At 57.4% G+C, this 17,752-nt stretch overlaps 2 protein-coding genes across 7 annotated transcripts in view; one reads left to right on the top strand and one right to left on the bottom strand.

Annotated features, from left to right (window-relative positions):
• LHX6 (LIM homeobox 6) lies at positions 1 to 17,594 on the top strand. 6 transcript variants are annotated; one of them, XR_009820069.1, is made up of 10 exons: positions 1 to 78; positions 587 to 727; positions 942 to 1,318; positions 6,749 to 6,969; positions 8,907 to 9,007; positions 9,088 to 9,183; positions 11,059 to 11,233; positions 12,231 to 12,334; positions 14,001 to 14,689; positions 14,909 to 17,594. XR_009820069.1 is itself a non-coding variant. In XM_062011888.1 (10 exons), exons 1-10 carry the CDS (start codon positions 4 to 6, stop codon positions 14,019 to 14,021), a joined length of 1,242 nt encoding a protein of 413 aa, XP_061867872.1. In that variant the 5' UTR covers positions 1 to 3; the 3' UTR covers positions 14,022 to 17,594. The 6 variants fall into 6 exon arrangements, 4 of the variants coding, with proteins under 4 accessions (XP_061867872.1, XP_061867871.1, XP_061867874.1 ...); XR_009820070.1 differs by having other exon boundaries at positions 15,241 to 17,594; XM_062011888.1 differs by having other exon boundaries at positions 942 to 1,127; positions 1,197 to 1,318; positions 14,001 to 17,594.
• The window catches only part of MORN5 (MORN repeat containing 5), a 14,635-nt gene continuing 13,793 nt past the window's right edge, over positions 16,911 to 17,752 (bottom strand). Inside the window, exon 6 of the mRNA XM_062011894.1 lies at positions 16,911 to 17,479. Coding sequence (XP_061867878.1) covers positions 17,474 to 17,479 — 6 coding nt within the window. The 3' untranslated portion in view covers positions 16,911 to 17,473. The remainder of the gene's footprint in view (positions 17,480 to 17,752) is intronic.

Genomic DNA, 17,752 nt, shown 5'->3' on the forward strand with positions numbered 1-17,752 from the left:
CCCATGCACCGGAGCCATGAGGGCGGGCAGCCCCAGGGCCCGGGCCGCCGCGCCCCGGCCGGCGCCGAGGCGGGCAAGGTGAGCGCTGCCGCCGCTGCCGTCGGGGCTGGGAGCGGGGCCGGGGCCGGCCGAGCCGGGGCTAGGGGCCGGAGGAGCCGGGGCCGCGCCGGGGCCGCTCGCCGCACTCCCGCGCCCGAGGGAAGGGTTTTCCGAGCCGTTTTCTGGGGCGTTTTGTGCTCGGCGGAGGGAGAGGGGGAAGAATTTCGATTTTTAATTACTACCATTAAAAAAATCAAATTTGCAATTCTTTGGGTGGCCTGATGGATTCCCTGATTGACAGCCGGAATTGACACTCTGGGTACCTCTTATCTCGGGCATTTACGGCAATTTCTAATTGCAGGTAGTTTGTGGGGTTTTTTCAGCGCTTTGGCTCGCATGGGAACCGAGCGATTACTTCAAGAGGCCCGGGTTAAGTGCAGGCAGGGAGAGAATTCAATCCACATTCAAATTGCTTCATTAAAGAGACGCAGCTTTTGTTGCAAAGGATTTAAATGGCCACTAGAAAGTTCTTATTTATTGTTTTGAGGCGGTTTATATAGGGTACCCCACTCTCGCCCGGCGCATGGAGCCGCAGCCTCCCTCTCCCGCTCTCTCCCGCAAGGTGATGCCGCCGGAGCCGTTGCCCAAAGGGAGCGCGCACTGCCTCGACCCGCACGCCCGCGCCATGGTAAGCGGGGCCGGGGGCTGCGGGGGGATGCCGGGGGCTGCGGGGGGATGCCGGGGGCTGCGGGGGGATGCCGGGGCTGCGGGGGGATGCCGGGGCTGCGGACACCCGCCGGGACCCACCGGGCCGGGCATGGCGGGGGCTGCGGGGAGCCGTCGGGACGTCGCGGCGTTCGGCCGGGCCCCGTCTGACGGCCCCGCGGCGGCTCTGCCCGCAGTCGCAGCCGGACGGGGAGCCGCTGCCCGGCGCCCTGGAGAAGGAGGACGCCCGCTCGGCGCCCAGCACGCCCTCCACGCCGTCCGTCTGCTCCCCGCCGTCCTCCTCCTCCTCCTCCACGCCGTCGGCTGGCAAGAACGTCTGCTCCAGCTGCGGGCTGGAGATCCTCGACCGGTACCTGCTCAAGGTGAGCGGCGGCGGGGGGCGGCGGGTGGCCCCGGGTGGCCCCGGGTCTCAGTCCACTTCTCTGCCGCAGGTGAACAACCTCATCTGGCACGTCCGCTGCTTGGAGTGCTCCGTGTGCCGCACCTCGCTGCGGCAGCAGCACAGCTGCTACATCAAGAACAAGGAGATCTTCTGCAAGATGGACTACTTCAGGTAGGGCAGACGGGCTGGGGGGCAGCGCCGCGCCGAAGCTCCGGGGGGAGGGGGGAGCTCCGCGTCCTCGTCGGCTGCCGCGGGGCCAGGTCCGCTCCCGCGCTGCCGGGGGGAAGGTTTGCAGAAGCGCCGGGCTCCCCGGAGCAGCCCGGTGGAGAGACGTCCCCTCGGGGCACGGGCAGGAAGGGAATCTGGGGTGCCGCTGCAGCACGTCCCGAGCCGAGCTTCATCTCCCGCCCGCTGCCGGGGTGCCCGTGCCCCCCAGCTGAGGCCGTGCGGGCCCGCGGGGAGCCGTCCCCTGGCCCGGGGAAACGCCGGTCGGACAGCACAGCCCCGGCTTCTGCGTGAGGGTAGATGTATGTAGCTCACGGCCTGCGCTGCTGAATGGCTTTTGGAAACCGTTGTCTGCGATGTAGCATCAGAAACGCCGGAGCGGCCGTGGCGGGAGCCCGCGAAAGAACCGCAACAAACTCCCGGCGGCGGCAGCCCCCGGGGCCGGGCCGGGGCTCGCCGGGTGCCCGTGGGTTCAGTGCAGACCCTCGTCCCCCGGGGAGCGTGTCCTATGAGGGGACTGTTTCTGGCTTCGACGGTCTTTTAGTTATAAACCTTAAATCATGGTTTGTTTTTTTTTCCCCCGAAAGTGTCATATGAGGGGATGGAGAATCCCGGGCTCCTCGGTGAGGTTTAACTAAACATCAGATGCCCCCGCTCTCACTTTCCCCATCCCGCCAGGATGCGGGAAGGCTGTTCGCCCCGGGAGGAAGGGGAGTCACGGGCAGGAAATGAGAATGACCCGGCGGGGGCCGCGGGGCTCGGCAGCATCCTCCCGCCCCGGCGGAGCGGAGCGGACCGGGGGGGCTGCCGGCAGCGGGGCCGCGGGAGGGAACGCGCTCCGAGCAAACGCCGGCGACATCTCCGTTTGCGTGAAGAGCGTCTCCCAGTATCTCAGCCCCGCCGGGCTCGGGCTGCTGCGGGATGCGGGGGTGCTGAGGGATCAAGCCCCGAGAGGCCCCGGCGCCCGCGCCCTGCCCGGTGGGGGTTCTTACTAATTATTATCACTATTATTAATTTTGAAACTGTGATTGATATATTGGTGGTGATTTATCCCAGGCTCCGCACAGAGGCTGCGGGCAGTCCGCGGGGCCGCTCTGCTGCTTCGGGGCGCTTGCAGCGTTTGCGTTAATTCATAACCGTTCCGATGCCGTTCGCAGTGGGTTTGGTTTGGTTTGATTGGGTTTTGGTTTGGTTGGTTGCCTTCGGTTCTTTTTTTCTTTCCCCCGAGTGGCTTTTTCCAAAGGCGGTTTTCAAGTAGGGACTGGAGCTCGAAATTGCCTCGGAGCACAGGCGGCGAATGGCGTCTGTCCGAGCCCGGGCTTTCAGGTGCCTCCGCAGCAGCTCGCTCGGGCGGTGCCAAAGGAAAACTAAAACGAAAATCGCAGCCGGGGCCGCAGGACTCCTCCCGTTCCCGGGGGGCTGCTTCGGGCGCCGGGGGGGCTCCCAGACCGCGCTTCGCACTTGGCGTTTACGCCAAAAGATGGGGTGTTTTGGTTGTTTGTTTTGCAGTGAAACGCCGAGCGGCGGGAGCGGCAGCACTCGGGGCCGGGCGGGCGCAGGGCATCCCCGCTCTCCCTCAGCCCCCGGGACCGTGGGGGTCTCCGCGACCCTTGTCCGCTCCCGGGCCGGTCTCGGAGCGGTGTCCGCCGGGGGCAGCGGGCAGGGGTCGCTCCGGCCGCCTCCCAGCGCAGCCGCGACGGGACCCGCCGGCTTGAGCCGCGCTGCCGCCGCTGCCAGTACCGGTCTGCGGCCGGGGCCGGGGCGGATCGGGGCCTCTGCCCCCCGGCAAACCCTTCTCGGGGTCTGCTCACCGTCCCGTGCCCCCGGGAGCATCCCGTCGCACAGCCTGGAGAGCCCGGGGCAGCCGGGACCCGGCATTCTGCAAAGGACAGATCTGACTCTTGAGGGGTTTCCTTTGGGTATTTATTATTTGCTGCAGATGAAGTGCGTGTGGTTTTGGTTTGTTTTGGTTTGTTTTTCAAAAAGCAAAGCAGAAAACCCATTCAAACACGTGTGGGTCTCTGGAGCCAAGGCAGATGGGAAAGGGTGGTGGGATGGAGCCCGCGGCAGTTTGTGCCTCACCAGCGCTGTTTCCCTGGGAGCTGGGGCGTGGGGCCATCCACGGGCACTGCCCCACTGACCCACAGCGAGCGTGTTTAGGCCTGATCTGTCCGACCTTCCCTTCCCCGTTCACGTGAGGGGCTGTGGAAGTGCTGGTGCTGCCGCGGCTCTGCGGCCTCGTGTGTGTTTTTAAGCAAATGCTGCTGTTTTCTGTGTCTTGTCAAATAATTGCATTTGGCATCCAGGGCTCCAGCGCTTTGAGGAGAACCAAATTAAAATTGGAGCTCATTGAGCAGAACATTGTGTTCCTGAGCCATGTGAGGGCTGCTCACAGCCAAGCTCCCACGTCTGCAGTCACAGGGAGCGATGGTCTGATCCTGGTGTGATCCCCGCAGTGCCCTGCTGTGACCCCGTGGCTCTCTGTGTAGCCCTTGGGCACGTGAGCACGAGGTTACTGGCCCCAGGCTTGTGTCCCTAGGAACTAGGCCAGCAAGAAGTCCTGTGCCTTGGGTGGGCCAGCAGCCACAGCCTGGCTGCAGCCTACATGGGCTCTGTTGCCACTCTCCATCTTGCCCTGCTGGGATGGTTCTTCTGCTCGAGCGCTGCTGTGGCTCCGTATGGAGATGGGCTCGCTGCAGCAGTGCGCTGCTGGGCTGCTGTGTGATGGCTGGAAGCTGCAGCTGACTCTGGGGGCTGTGTTAGGGGTTTCCTACAGAGCAGGCACAGGAGTGGACAAGGGTGTTTGGGCACTGAGTGTCCCTTGTCCCATCCCTGCAGATGGGGATGGACAGCAGGACTCAGGGAGCTGCAGCACCCGGGTACGAGCTGCATGTGAGAGCCAGGACATGCCAGGGCGTCCTCCCACCACTGCTCTTCCCGCACCCCAGATGTTGTGGCCGCCCCTGGGGGAGGTGGGACGAGTCTGGGATGAGTTTCTCCAGGATGAGTCTTTCCTGGTAATGCTGATGGCAGTTTCCATCTCCTGGTGCTAACGGTTGTGGAGAGCCGTCAGCATCTGCTCAGCCGACCACAAACCGCGCGCGAGGGGCCGGAGCTGACGGCACCGGCAGATGTTGGTGATGCTCCGGCCTGTGCTGCAGCGCTGCCTCAGGGAAAGCCTCTGCTTCGCTGTCTCCTGCTGCAGTGCAGCCCTGTCCCCATTCCCTGCTGTGCTGGGCTGGTGGCAGGAGCCATGGGGTGCTCCTCACCCCGCAGTCCCGAGCAGATGAGGCTTTTTGGGCTGTCACTGCCCAGTGAGCTCAGTGGTTTATTTTGGAGCTGGTGTTTGCGGTGCTGGGCTGGGGCAGCCGTCTCGCGGGCGTTTCTCTCCCTGTTTCTGCATTGCTGACGGTGGCAATCCCTGCGGTGCCAGTCTCTGCTGGGTGGCAGCGGGTGCCTGTGCCCAGCCCCAGCTCAGACAGGGTTCTGTAAAACCTGGTGGCTGTGGTACATGCCAGAGGCTCATATTGTTGGCCAGGAGCTGTGGGTGCAGCAGCAGCGGCTGGTGCTGCCACAGTCTGTGCAGCCTGGTGCCTGTGCGTGGCTGCTGAGCCTTGTGCTTGTGCCGAGTGCTGCTCGTGTTGTGGCTCTGCAGGGGATGGTGGCACCAGCCCTTGCCTGTGCTGGGTGCCACAGGAGCCTCCACACCTCAGCAGCTCCTGACCAGCTCCCTGGGAACTGCTAATAACCTGGGCATCCTGCCTGGTCCCAGGGGACACTGTGCTGGGGATTTGGGGCCACTCAGATATCTCCCCAGATCCCAGCTGGTTGGTGTGTGATGAGGACGGGTGATCTTTCCTGCACGGTGCCTCGTGCCTCAGTTTCCCCTCAGTCCCAGAGGCACCCAGTGCCGTGCCCCCTCCTCGCAGCAGCTGTGATTTGGGCAGCAGCGATTACCACGTGCTATTAGCTCGGTACGCCTGCCCCTCGCTTGATACCGTTCAGCAAGGGCGACTGTTTACACAGCACATTGTTCAAAGTAATTCAATTTACAGGAATGATCTTTACTTCTAAATAAAAAATTAATACAGTTCTTTTGTTTGTGCGTTTGTATAAACTAGCTGGCACAAAGTCAGTTTACAATGTTCCCATCTGAAGTAAATTAGTGAAGTCTCTTAGCTCAGTCTCTGTATAATTTCAGCACAGAAACGGCCTCTGAAACAGCCCCTTTTTTTTTGGTCAGCTATGGTCAGGCTGAAATATTTAAACCTTTATTTTTTTTCCTCCCAAATACTTTTGCAGTTAGTAATTGCGGCACAGGACGGTGTTTGTCCATCTCGCTGAGCCCAGGGCGGGCGGCAGCTCCGCGGCGTCGGGCAGCGCGGTGGCTGCGACGGGCTGAGCCCGGCTGTGACAGCGGCCGCCGCCGAGGCAGCGGCTCCCGGTGCGGGCGCTTCTGCCGCATGCCACCGCCGTCCCTCCTCGGTGTTCTGTGCCTGCGCCGAGATGCCGGAGCTGCTCGGGGACGGGTGGCAGCGGCTCTGCTCCCGGGGCTGCCCGGGGTGGCGGTGTGTGCGCTGGGGAATCCCTGCGGCTGCCGTCGGGGCTGTGGCAGAGCCAGCACCAGCTCTGCAGGGACAGAGGAGATGCTCTGTTCTCTCCTGCTGCTCTTGCTGCTGCTGATTGCATGTGATTTTTTGAAGCAGCGGTAATAGCAAACTACAGAAGGCAAACCAAGGCAGTGCCTGACCCTGCTGCAGGCAGCACCTCCTGGCATTGCCTCGGGGATGCAGAGCCACAGCAGCCAGCCTGTGGCTCCCCATGAATCACTCACCCTCAGCCAGTGGCATCCTGGCAGAAATGAGGTTTTTCAAACACCCAGTGCAGAGGTCCTGGCCATCCTGTTGCCTTTTCATTGTGCTTAGATACTTTCCAGCATAACTCAAGTGTGATCATCATCCTCTTGCAGCAAGGAGACCTCCTCGTAGGAGGAAAAAGCAGATGCATGCGCCTGTACGTGTGAGGAGAAAACACATGGTTTGATTTACAGCGAAGGGAGAGAACGGGCTCTGACACAGTTTCCATCCCGAGTCTCACACTGACTGTTATCAAAATAAAAAGCCCACGGGTTTGGAAGCTGATTCATGGTGCTACATCACCTCAGCGCCTTGGCCGTGTCTGGTGCTGTGGAGGGTCACATCCTGCTCCTGCCTGTGCCCCCCACCACGGGGGAGCAGCACCGGTGGCGTGGTTTCACTGCAGCTCTTTCCCTGTGTGGGTGTTACGGGATTTGGGCTGGATGGGGTGAGTGATGGGATGTTGTGCTGCCTGCCCTCACCCCTGCCAGCCCTCACCCTGCCTCTTCTCCTCCTGCAGCCGGTTTGGTACCAAGTGTGCCCGCTGTGGCAGGCAGATCTACGCCAGCGACTGGGTGCGGCGAGCGCGGGGCAATGCCTACCACCTCGCCTGCTTCGCCTGCTTCTCCTGCAAGCGGCAGCTCTCCACCGGTGAGGAGTTCGGCTTGGTGGAGGAGAAGGTGCTGTGCCGGATTCACTACGACACCATGATAGAGAACCTCAAGCGAGCGGCAGAGAATGGTACGTGGCCCCGGCCTCTGCGCTGGTCCCCACCACAGAGTGCCAGGCTTGGTCCTGTTGTTGACAAAAGGGGGGTGATGGGTGGCCCTGGGGGTCCCTAAGCTCAAGGCCTCAGGCTGGCACAGGGCTCATGGGGTTGGCCGACATGCTGGCAGTGCCCACGGCTCGTGGCAGACCTGTGAGCTGCAGGCAGTGCTGGCTACAAGCCCCTTGTGCCACGCAGCCTGGTGTGCTGTGCGTGACAAAGCCACGGGGGTTTTGAGGTTGGGAGTCATAAATCTAGAAGGTGGGAAAGCTGGTGATCTGACAAACCCTTCCCATCATTTCCCACCCACCCAGGGCTGTGCTGCTGAGCTGGACAGCCTCCGCTTTCCCAGTGCAGCCTCCGCTTTCCCAGTGCAGCCTCCGCTTTCCCAGTGCAGTTGGTGACACTCAGGTCATGACTTCTGTCCCCATGAGCTCAGCCCCATCCTCCCGTGTGGCAGCAGCCAGAGGGATGCTCAGGGGAACACAGTGGGGTTAGTCAGATGTGATGCACAGGCAGTGCTGGGGGCTGCCTTGTGTTGGAAAGAACCTGAGATATGATGATATGGTAGTGAATGCAGCTCAGGGGAGCAGGCAGCCTCCTGGGCTGGGTGCTGCAGGAACTCAGCAGGGTCCTTCCCACACGCTAAGGCTATAGCCGGGTTTGTCTCTCCTCTGCTCATACCTGTGGGGAGTAATGGCTGTGGTGGCTGTGAGGCTGTCTGCTTTTAACACACAGGCACTGCACCGGGCAAGGGGAGGGTGCCCAGGGACTCTGTGCAGCCACAGTCACTGAGAGAAATGCTGGGGGCTGTCTCCCCAGTTGCTGCAGGGTTGAAGGGCCACGCTCCCCCCTCCAGTAATTACCCAGCAATTTCTTCTGCACATGAGGTTTTACATACAAGAAAAATAAACAGATGTTGCTGAAGCCAGAGTCCCATTCATCATCCGAAAAGAATAAGTCAAACTATATGAGAAAGTCCTTCAACTCAAGCCAAGACAATCACAGCTCGGTCCAGCTTGTAGAGCGAGCAGAGGGTTGTGCAGGCGCATCCTGGGAGCGGGGCGAGCGCCAGCCCTGCTCAGGCATCCTCCCTCATCCATCACTCCCCGGTGCTTCACCCGCACGGCCACGGGAGCTGGGCACGGCACCGGCTGCAGCAGGGACCCTGGGGAGGAGTGAGGCATCTCCTCTCTGCCAACCCACCCCGTGGGCTCCTGGCTGGGTGGGCACCCCTGGGCTCATCCTGCTGCTGTGCCTGGGAGCAGGTGGCCGGTCCCCTCCCAGCACATCCCATCTGAGTGTGGTTCCTGTTCAGAGCCCGGGCAGCACACTGAGGGGAGTCACCAGCCGTGGAGATGCTGCTGCTCCTGCTGCTGCTCTGGGAGGAGGTCAGGGTGGATTTGGAAGATTTAGGGCTGAGGAAAGCACCAAAAAGCCCGTTGAAAGACTCTGAGTGAATGAAAGGACTGATGGAGGCAGCGCCTGCAGGGGAAGGCGAGGCCACAGCGGGCAGCATGGGGCAGGAGTGATGGATTCAGCAGAGTCCTCTTGGAAGTGACCAAGTGGCACCCACGAGTCAGGGCCATGGGACCATTAGTGCTTTCCTTCCCACTCCACCTCACCACCCATCTTCCTGCTGCCATCACTCCATCCCTCACTCCCCTCTTCCACCAGCTGCTGCATTCTTTCTGAATGCATTGGCATCTCCTCAGGGCCGTGGTTGCTCCTTCCCAGCGTGTGCAGGAGCTCAGCAGCCTGGGGCAGCTCCTGGGCAGCGGTGCCAGGACAGGGCTGCTGCGGGTGCTCCGTGCTGAGGTGTTGGATGTGTTACCCCCCATGTCGAGTGTCTGTCACACACAAGGGAGGCAGGTGGGCAGGGGGGATTCTGAGCTGGGCTTCTCTCTCGTAGGCAACGGGATCACGCTGGAGGGGGCTGTGCCCTCGGAGCAGGACAGCCAGCCGAAGCCGGCCAAGAGAGCCCGCACCTCCTTCACCGCTGAGCAGCTGCAGGTAGCGGGGCTGGGCCGGGGGGACCCAGGGGCCGTGGCTCCCCAGCTTCATCCTGAGCCCCTCTTTCCTCTCCCTCCCAGGTCATGCAGGCACAGTTTGCTCAGGACAACAACCCCGATGCACAAACCCTTCAGAAGCTGGCGGACATGACGGGGCTGAGTCGGAGAGTCATTCAGGTGAGGGGCGGCCGGGGGTGGGCAGGGCACGGGCACTATCAGCCGAGTAGCCCAGAGGGGTGCCCCAAACGGCTGGCACCAGCCAGGGCTCACATCCCCATGGCCCCTCCATCCACCCTGAGGCTCACAGCATCTGGCAGCTCCATGCTGCCTCCTGTGTGGGCTTCCCCAGCTCCCAGAGCGGTGCCAGCACTGTCCTCCCTCTGTCACACTCAGGCATTTTCTGTTCATTTTCCTCTCGTGTGATGCAATGAAATAACCACACACAGCCCCAGCCAGGCCTGAGGAATGGCAGGGTGGGAAAGCTGCTGACAGCACACGCTCCTGGAGCTGGGTGCTCTGCCCTGACAGCAGCCCCAGCAGCGGTCCCTGGCAGCAGGTACAGTTGCCTCACAGTTGCCTCACTTTGGGAAGCTGGGATTGAGAAATGTAAAGAAAAAGGGGTTTTCCAGCCCCAGGGGAATTCCCCACACTTGTGCTGTTCAGGAGGGGAGGGACAGTCAGTGCTGTAGGCACTGAGAGATGCCCCCTCTGCAACTCCAGCCCTGTCCCTCAGTGACATTTATCCTCTGTCCCCTGGTGACATTCATCCTATTCCCTTTAACCTTCTGCTGACAAACTTGTGCACATAAAAACACGGGTGATTACAGTGGATTTGGAGCTTTTCATCCAGAATTGTTTTGCCAATGACACACATTTAAATTTCGTGGGTGAAAATCTGGCCTGAGCCTGGGCTGTGGAGCCTCCACTCAGCTGAAGCTCAGGCAATCTGCACCCTGGGCTGGTTTTTATGGGGATACTTTTTAAAGGCATGTTGAACAGGAAACAATTTGTCAAATGCTTATGACTGTTTCCTTGTCTGTGGTGCAGAGTGTTCAGCCTCAGAGCTGATCCTCACTCAGCCTCAGAGAAGATTCTTCTTCCCAGCTATCTTTCTAAAATCAAAGCATAAGAAAGAAATCACCATGTTAGCATTAACACCCCCCCCCCAATGTTTTCTCTCTGGGATTTAATCCCCTAACCCATACCTTTAATTAGAAGCAGTGAGGTACGGTGAGAGGGCTCGTACCTGCTACTCACATGGACTAAGGCTGTATCCCACCACAGTACCCTCCTTTCCCAGCTTTAATGTTCTGCTGATGTGGTTTTTGACTGCAATAAACCACAAGTGATTGAAGCAATATTGTTTTCATCATCCCTAAAGCCACATCTTCTCCTAGTCTAAGCTTTTACTCGTTTTTGTCTCCCCTCGCCTCTTGCTTTGCCAGTGCTCGTGCGTTTCCCAGCTGATCTCAGCAGTGCTTTTAGGCCAGAGGAGCTGGGGTTGGAGGTTAAAATCTAAATAAGCCCTTGAGAGGTGCTGCCATCATTTGCAGTGGAAGCTTTGCAGATGCAGGGATAGTTGAACCCTGCCAAAGCTCGAGTACGGGGTGTTTCTGCCCCTCTGCTTCAGTGCTGTTACCAAGGGCGTTCAGGAAGCAACTTGCCATGAAATCGTTTTGGTGCAGAAGAGAACAGTGTGGTCATTAATGGGAGTTTCTGCAGCACCTCATCAGGGTGTTTCACTCAGTGTCTCCTGCAACAAGTTTTATTTACCCCAGTAAAGAACAGTGTTGGTTTGGACCAAGACAAATCAACAGTGGAGATGCCATTCCAGGCACTCTAATGTCTGTAGCTCTCTTGGGACAAAACTCTTGCCCTAGTGAGCATAAAACAGAGCCGTGGAAGCTGGTGAAGTGCTGCTGAGCCATTTCTAAGTTTGATTCCTTTATTTAAAGCACTTGGCAGAGCCCCCATCAGAGGGTCCTGGTGAAGGACCAACGTCAGTCCAGCAGCCTGTCCCCTGACACAGGGTTTGCTGTGCTTTTGTTTCAGGTTTGGTTTCAAAACTGCAGAGCCCGCCATAAAAAACACACCCCTCAGCACTCGGTGCCGCCCTCGGGAGCGGCCCCGGCCCGTATCCCCTCCTCGCTCTCCGATGACATCCACTACTCGCCCTTCAGCAGCCCCGAGCGCGCCCGCATGGTAACGCTGCACGGCTACATCGAGAGTGAGTGTGGGCTCCTGGGGCTGCGGCAGCGGGGCAGGGGGTGCAGGGGGTGGCAGGGACAGGGTGCAGGGGGTGGCAGGGACAGGGTGCAGGGGATGGCAGGGACAGGGTGCAGGGGGTGGCAGGGACAGGGTGCAGGGGATGGCAGGGCAGGGGGTGCAGGGGATGGCAGGGCAGGGGGTGCAGGGGATGGCAGGGCAGGGGGTGCAGGGGGTGGCAGGGCAGGGGGTGCAGGGGATGGCAGGGCAGGGGATGCAGGGGGTGGCAGGGACAGGGTGCAGGGGATGGCAGGGCAGGGGATGCAGGGGATGGCAGGGCAGGGGATGCAGGGGATGGCAGGGACAGGGTGTGGGGGATGGCAGGGCAGGGGATGCTCCTGGGAGCAGGCAGTAGCAGCACAGCCCAGAGCCCTCGTGCTGCAGGTGTGTGGCTGGTGCATGTGCTGCTTCTCCTCCTCGTGGTTGGATGAACTTTGCCTTTGGGATTTTCTCAATGGCCGTTTATGAGGAAGCCCCAGATGAGAGGAGGAGGGGAGAGGGGGCTGCTGCAGCCTCTTTCCCTCCGTATCTCATGCCCAGGAAAGTCAGGGTTTTGCCTGACTGGTCCTTGGCCCGCCCCATGTTTTCTTTGTCACGGAGAAGAGGTGTGAAGTGCATGTGCCCTGTTGAGCTGGGTGGTCAAGTGGGTCTCCTTCCTGCTCAGAAGATCAGAGTTGCTTTCTCTAACCGTTGCCAAGTGCTGGTGAATCATCTGGAGGGGCAGGCAGCTTTGATCATTCCTGGACAGAGGTTTTTGGCTCTGTTACTCCTGGGAGGCTTCTCCCCTCCCTCTGCCACGTGGGCTGCAGTAAAAGGTGGCTCCTGCCATGGCTCTGCCTGATTCCCAGGGCATCTTCCCCACACGTGTGCTGGGCTGCTCTGGCTGGAAGGCTGCCTGTGCTGGTGGGAGGGCTGTGTTGTTTGCAGTAATAGAGGCTGAAGCCTCTTCTCATCCACAGGTCAGGTACAGTGTGGACAAGTGCACTGTAGACTTCCCTACACTGCTCCACCGGTGCACCTCAAAGCAGACATGGAAGGACCACTATCTAATAGGGGTGAGAAGGTAATCAGAGTCCTTGTTTCAGGCCAAACCTCAGCTGTAGCAAAGGCTTTTGTGTGAAGTCATTGCCATTGCCATCTCCTGACAGCAACGCTGCTTCTCCATGATCTCTGGCAGCTGCTGCCCTCTCGTGTGCCTTGTCTTAGTTTTGGTGGCCCTGGATTGACGTGACCTGTTGGTCCAAACAGCATCGCTTTGTTCTTCCCTAAATGCTCCTCCTCGTTGGGATGTGCTGGGATGCTGGGGCTGCATTCACTGAAGGCTTTGGACACCCTGAACTGCCCTGTCTCTGGTTTCCCCCTTCCCGTGTGCCCTGGGCTCTGTTCTGCTCCGTTCCTCAGCTGCCTGCCTGTGTTGTTGGTGCAAACAGGGACTGGCTGTTAACAACAGAGCTGGAGTGACCTTTAGCATGTGCTGCCTTTGCAGTTTTCCATGAGTTAATAAGAAAGATTCATTTCTTGGGGATTCCAGTATTGCTTAAAAAAAAATACCAAGTGTCTGTTCCAATATCTGAAGCAGGAAGGTGATTTCACAATGTCTGGCCAGGAAACAATATTGCATATTGATATTTTTCTGTTCAGCACTGACATTGTCTGTTCTAACCCACAGCTCATCTGGGGGCAAGACTTCTGGAACATACTTAGGCTCATGAGATTTTATTTAGGGTCTCAGATTAATTCTGAGAAGAAACACCAAGCCTCTGGCCATTCTTACTGGTTTTAGCTTTTGTCTTCACTGTTAGAAGTCCTCAGCATCTCTCTTTTCAAGTCTCTCTCCAGTTGCTGCAGTGACAGTGGCTTATGGGGATGTTTCAATAAGCACAAGCAGGGGCACAGCAAAGTGGCTTTTTCAAGCCTTTGTGCTGCCATTTTTGTCATGGTATCTGCACAGCAAGCTGGAGAGATTTCAGAAGATACAGTTCAGTCCTGGTGCTGTCACTCAGAGCAACTTGAGTGCAGCAAAAAGCCGCCGTGATTCAAATGCAATTCCTTGTTGCAGAACTGGGTTCTCTGACACGGAGCTGCCCGACCACCATCTCCTTTTCCATTCCATCCAGTGATGGCTGGTGTGCTGAATTCCTGAAACCTGAAGCAGCCTGTTTTTCCACATCCAAACCCTTTTGGAAGCAGCAGTAGCTGAGCTGCAGGGACGTGCTCTGTCTGTTTCCCCCTGCAGTGGGCACACAGCCCTGCTCCTCGGGGTGCCCAGGCAGCGGCTGCTTCCCCTGACTGATGGCAAGGACAGATGCTGTATTTCCTGAGCAGTGAGGTACAGCAGTCTGGGGGAAGCCTGTGCTGATACAGTGAGTGAGGTGGATGGGGTGAGGACCGTTGGTGATGATCCTCATCTTCCTTAGTAGCTGCCCTATTGCAGAACAAGCTAATGAAATACTGGTTTCAGTTTGCTGCCCAGTGTGAGATGGTTCCAGAGCTGAAGGTGTACCCACGGGTGCCTTTCTCTCAGGCTGGGTGCTGCTGAGGTTCCCTGAGCTCCCACCAAGCCCCTCGGTGTCCACCTTGGGCAGGGCAGACGGCTCCAAGGCAGATGCTCATTCCAGAGAGGGTTTTCCTGGGACACGTCTGTTCTGTTGCTCCCTGAAGACACATTTCTGTGTCCGGGGCTCTGTCCCTGAAAGTAGCTGACACTCCCCTCCTGTTTTTCCCTCTAGGTCATCCTCTTTCAGTACTGACTGCGCGAGCTCTTCCTCAGCTGCCCACGGCTCCACCAGCACCTCTGTCCCTCAGCCGCTGAGAGACGGCGTCCGGCCCACGGCACCTCTGACAGTCCCCGCGGGAGAAACTCACACGCAGCACTCGCAGTCGTTTCCATTGCCCAGCACCTCACAGCCACTGTTCCTTCTCCAGCGACACTCTGTGTATGTGTGTGTTGAGTGCAGAGTTACATTTTTCACTTGTTTCTTGTGGACTTGTAGAACGCCCGTGAGTCTCTCCGAGGCGATGCCAGACACGGTCGAAATCAGTGACTCTACCGTGCTCGCAAACCTCGCTCCCAAACCCACGGGATGTGAACACCCCTGAACAAGCCGAGTCTCGGAGGGTTGGGGATCGCCTCTGAACACAAAGGAAGAAGGAACTGACGTGGTTTGGCCTGATTCTCTTCTTGCACCAGTGAAGCGCCGTCGGTTCCTGGACATCCCTCCTTGTTTCCACTTGCACGTGTGAAAACTGAGACGGGCTTTTATGGCTCAGCGGCTCGATGCGTACACAGACCTTCCCGAGCCAGGCTCGCGGGTAGCTGAGACCCCGCTAAGTGGAAAACACGATGCCAGCTGGAAATAGGCAGTTTTTCTTCCTCCTCAAAGTGCTTTAGAATCACATGTCCTTTGATCACTCTAAGGTAAGTCAATCTTAGTGTTTTTCCCCCCCGTTTTATAGGAGGGGAAACTGAGATGTCCTAAACTGAGAGGAACCGTGGGGGTTGGTGGCAGAGCCAGGTTTAGCACCCTGAAGTCTTTGATTGCTGACTTGTTCTTAGAACACTGAATCCCTCTCTCCTCTCGCAGCCATCTGCCAAATCTTCTTCTTTTTTTAATTGTTTTTTACTTTTGTTAACAAGCTCCTTTATTTCCCTGGAGTCCTGTTGGATCACAAATGGGTGATTCCAGAATGTACCTACACAGAACTCTCAGCCACTCCGTACTCTGGGACTCGGCAATCCTCGGTGGAGGCTGGTCCCTAAAGGTGTAGAAATGTTCTGCCCTGGTGTGGACTCGGGTTCAGTCAGTGGAAACGGTGGGGTAGAAAACAGACCAGTTAAAAAGGCCCAAAACCGCGGTGAGGCCGTTGGGAACAGTCGTGAGCCGAGCGCACAGCGAGGTGATGGCACCTCCTTTATCCGGCAGCGCTGCCCCCGTTCCCTCTGCCCACTGTCCTCCTCCCGTGCTGCAGGACAGCTGCTCCTCCTGCCAGGGCCTGGATGGAGGCACAGCCCAGGAGGACTGATGCCATGGGGATGGGCACCGCAGGGCTCGCTGCCACAGCACAGGAAGCATTCAGCAGCCTGGCCCCAAAGCAGGAAAAAGAACTCCAAAATGATCCTTTGGTGACGACAACAACCCAAAGTAAACAAGTAACCTTTGCCAGCCCTTCTCAGTTTGCACCAAGCCAAGAGCAGGTCTGTAAGGAAGCCTCTTTGCGTGCAACACACGGCTCTGTCGTGCTGCTGAGCGTCTGCGAGGAGCCCGTCAGCGCGGAGCACGGCTGGAGGGAGCCCCAGGGACAGAGGACAGGAATCCATCCGTTACACAGCTTGGTTTGAACTCGAACTGTCCGTGTGTTTTTCCCCCTGGGAGATCCTGGATCAATCTGCAGTGTCATCTGGGCACGTGGGGAGTCTGGGCAGCCTCTGCTCCCCGTGTGCCACGGCTCCAGGTAACCACGGGGCACGGGAGCTGCTCCAGCTGCCCAGGATGGCCTGAGGAGGGGCAGATGTCTGCTGGGGTGGCCACCAACATGTCTTGGCTTGAGAAGTAACTGAGTACAAGCATGCATTGATAGATATGGGGACAAATATAGATATAGATATGCACACCCCCCCCTCTGTGTGTGCATATATATAGATATATATAATAGAGAGAGGGTGTGATGGCAATACCTGGGACAGTTAGGCCAGTACTCTGTCTAATTGATTCTATGATTCTACTTGCAGCCAGCAGCTTTATCCCTAATTTAAAATCACATTTGAATGGAGAGAGGAAATGAAGTGTGCAGAGTGTTACTGTCACCTCCTGATGTGTGAATAACCATTTCCAGTGATGAGGCTCTCCCACACGCCTGCCCTGACTGGAACCACTGCTCGGGGCCCCACAGGGAGGTGACAGTCACCAGTTGCAGTGGTTGCAGCCCCTTTTGCCATGTCTGTTGCAGTGAGTGCAGGGCAGGCATTCCCTTGGTTGGCTGGTGGCAGAGTGTTTGCAGTTGGAAGGCTGAGGGGGTGGCTGTGGCTGCAGGGAACAGCCTCACGCTGCTGGTGGTGGCCACAGGGCCAGTGAGGCCCCGCTTGCCTCTCCATTTGTGCTTATGCATCCTAACGATGGGTTAGTTGTGGAACCAGTGCCGTGAAGGAAGGGGTAGTTAGTGAAGACTGCAGGAGAGACTTCAGGCTGTAACTTGACCTGACATCCCACAGTACTTGAGGTTTCCACAACCGTTTTGTTGAGGGAGAAAAATGGTTTGATGCATTTCTCTTCTGTCTGGGCGGTGCAATTAAAGGAAAACTGTTCAATATGTACCTATCAGCTTAATTACTGATCAAATTCCCCCCCCCCCCACTTGTGAAATGGACTGTGCAGCAAAGTTACAGAGCTCTGTGACCACTGATGGGCCGGGGCGCGGAGCCGGGGGCTGAGGGGGACTCGCCACCACCCAACCCGCGGGGCCAGCATGGGCACTTCCCTCACGGGTAGCCAGGAGCAGCTTTGCTAATTCACAAATCAGGCTCTGTTTATATTAAGCCCAAATTGTTTGCAAAAACTGGAAGCAATTCAGCTTGTGCAGTTTTAGAGCTAATTATGTGTATTGAAAATACTCAACTGTACCAAGAATGTAAGAAATCCTCTAATTTATTCAATACATTGTTTCTCAACATCTTTCACACTGACTGTTGCCACTGAACCAAACCTTATCTCAGGTCATTTGCATTCATCTCCTGTCTGTAGATTAAAAAGAAAGGAAGAAAGTCATTCTCACGTTCTGAGCAGATTCTGCCATTGCCAGATGGGTTCTGGTGCAGCAGACTCCAAGGACTAAACTTTTCCAGTTGCTCTTTGCAAAACCTTTTGCAGACAAAACCCAGTGAAGATGGCCCAGGAAAGGCTTTTCACTCGAGTTTAACGGTGACTAAACGTGGCCAGGCTCTGCACGTGGTTTAGAGTTTTCTTGCCGGTGCCTGTTCTTTGGGCCGCTGCTGGGTAACCCCCGTGCCCGAGCTAAAGGTGCTTTACACAACTCACTAGTTGGGACAGGGGAGTGGGAACCAATCCTGCACTACCACCCATCTCTAGGATGCCGACTATAGCCACATCAGTTTGATTCCATCTGCCGATCATTTTGTTGTAGCATGTTGCAGTTCTGCATGTCTTGGCTACAATGGTTGAAGAGGTTTCTCTGAGTGAGTGGACAGTCAAGGCTGATATTTATTTAAAAAGAAAAAAAAAAGGTAAAACTAAATTGTAAGCACTTTTTTGTAAAACCAATGTCTGTTTTGTTACATACTTTTAATGTTGTGCTTTGTAAATGTCTTATTTGTGTAATAAATAAAGTTAATGCAAGTAGAAGTGCTGGCACTCACATCCAGAAAATGATGTAATTCCATTTGATTTTATTTTTAAATACTTTCTGGCTTACTAATCAAGCAGCAACCCACCCAGTTTCCCTCTTTTATTATTTTGTTAAACTCTGG

The sequence above is a fragment of the Colius striatus genome, chromosome 19 (genome assembly GCF_028858725.1).
Source record: "Colius striatus isolate bColStr4 chromosome 19, bColStr4.1.hap1, whole genome shotgun sequence".
Classification (NCBI taxonomy): Eukaryota; Metazoa; Chordata; class Aves; order Coliiformes; family Coliidae; genus Colius; species Colius striatus.

Coding starts and splice junctions, on each gene's coding strand:
- LHX6 (XM_062011887.1), top strand. CDS start 4: ATGCACCGGAGCCATGAGGGCGGGCAGCCCCAGGGCCCGGGCCGCCGC. Junction 6,970..8,906: donor CAAGCGAGCGGCAGAGAATG/GTACGTGGCCCC, acceptor TCTCTCTCGTAG/GCAACGGGATCACGCTGGAG. Junction 12,335..14,000: donor TATCTAATAGGGGTGAGAAG/GTAATCAGAGTC, acceptor TTTTCCCTCTAG/GTCATCCTCTTTCAGTACTG.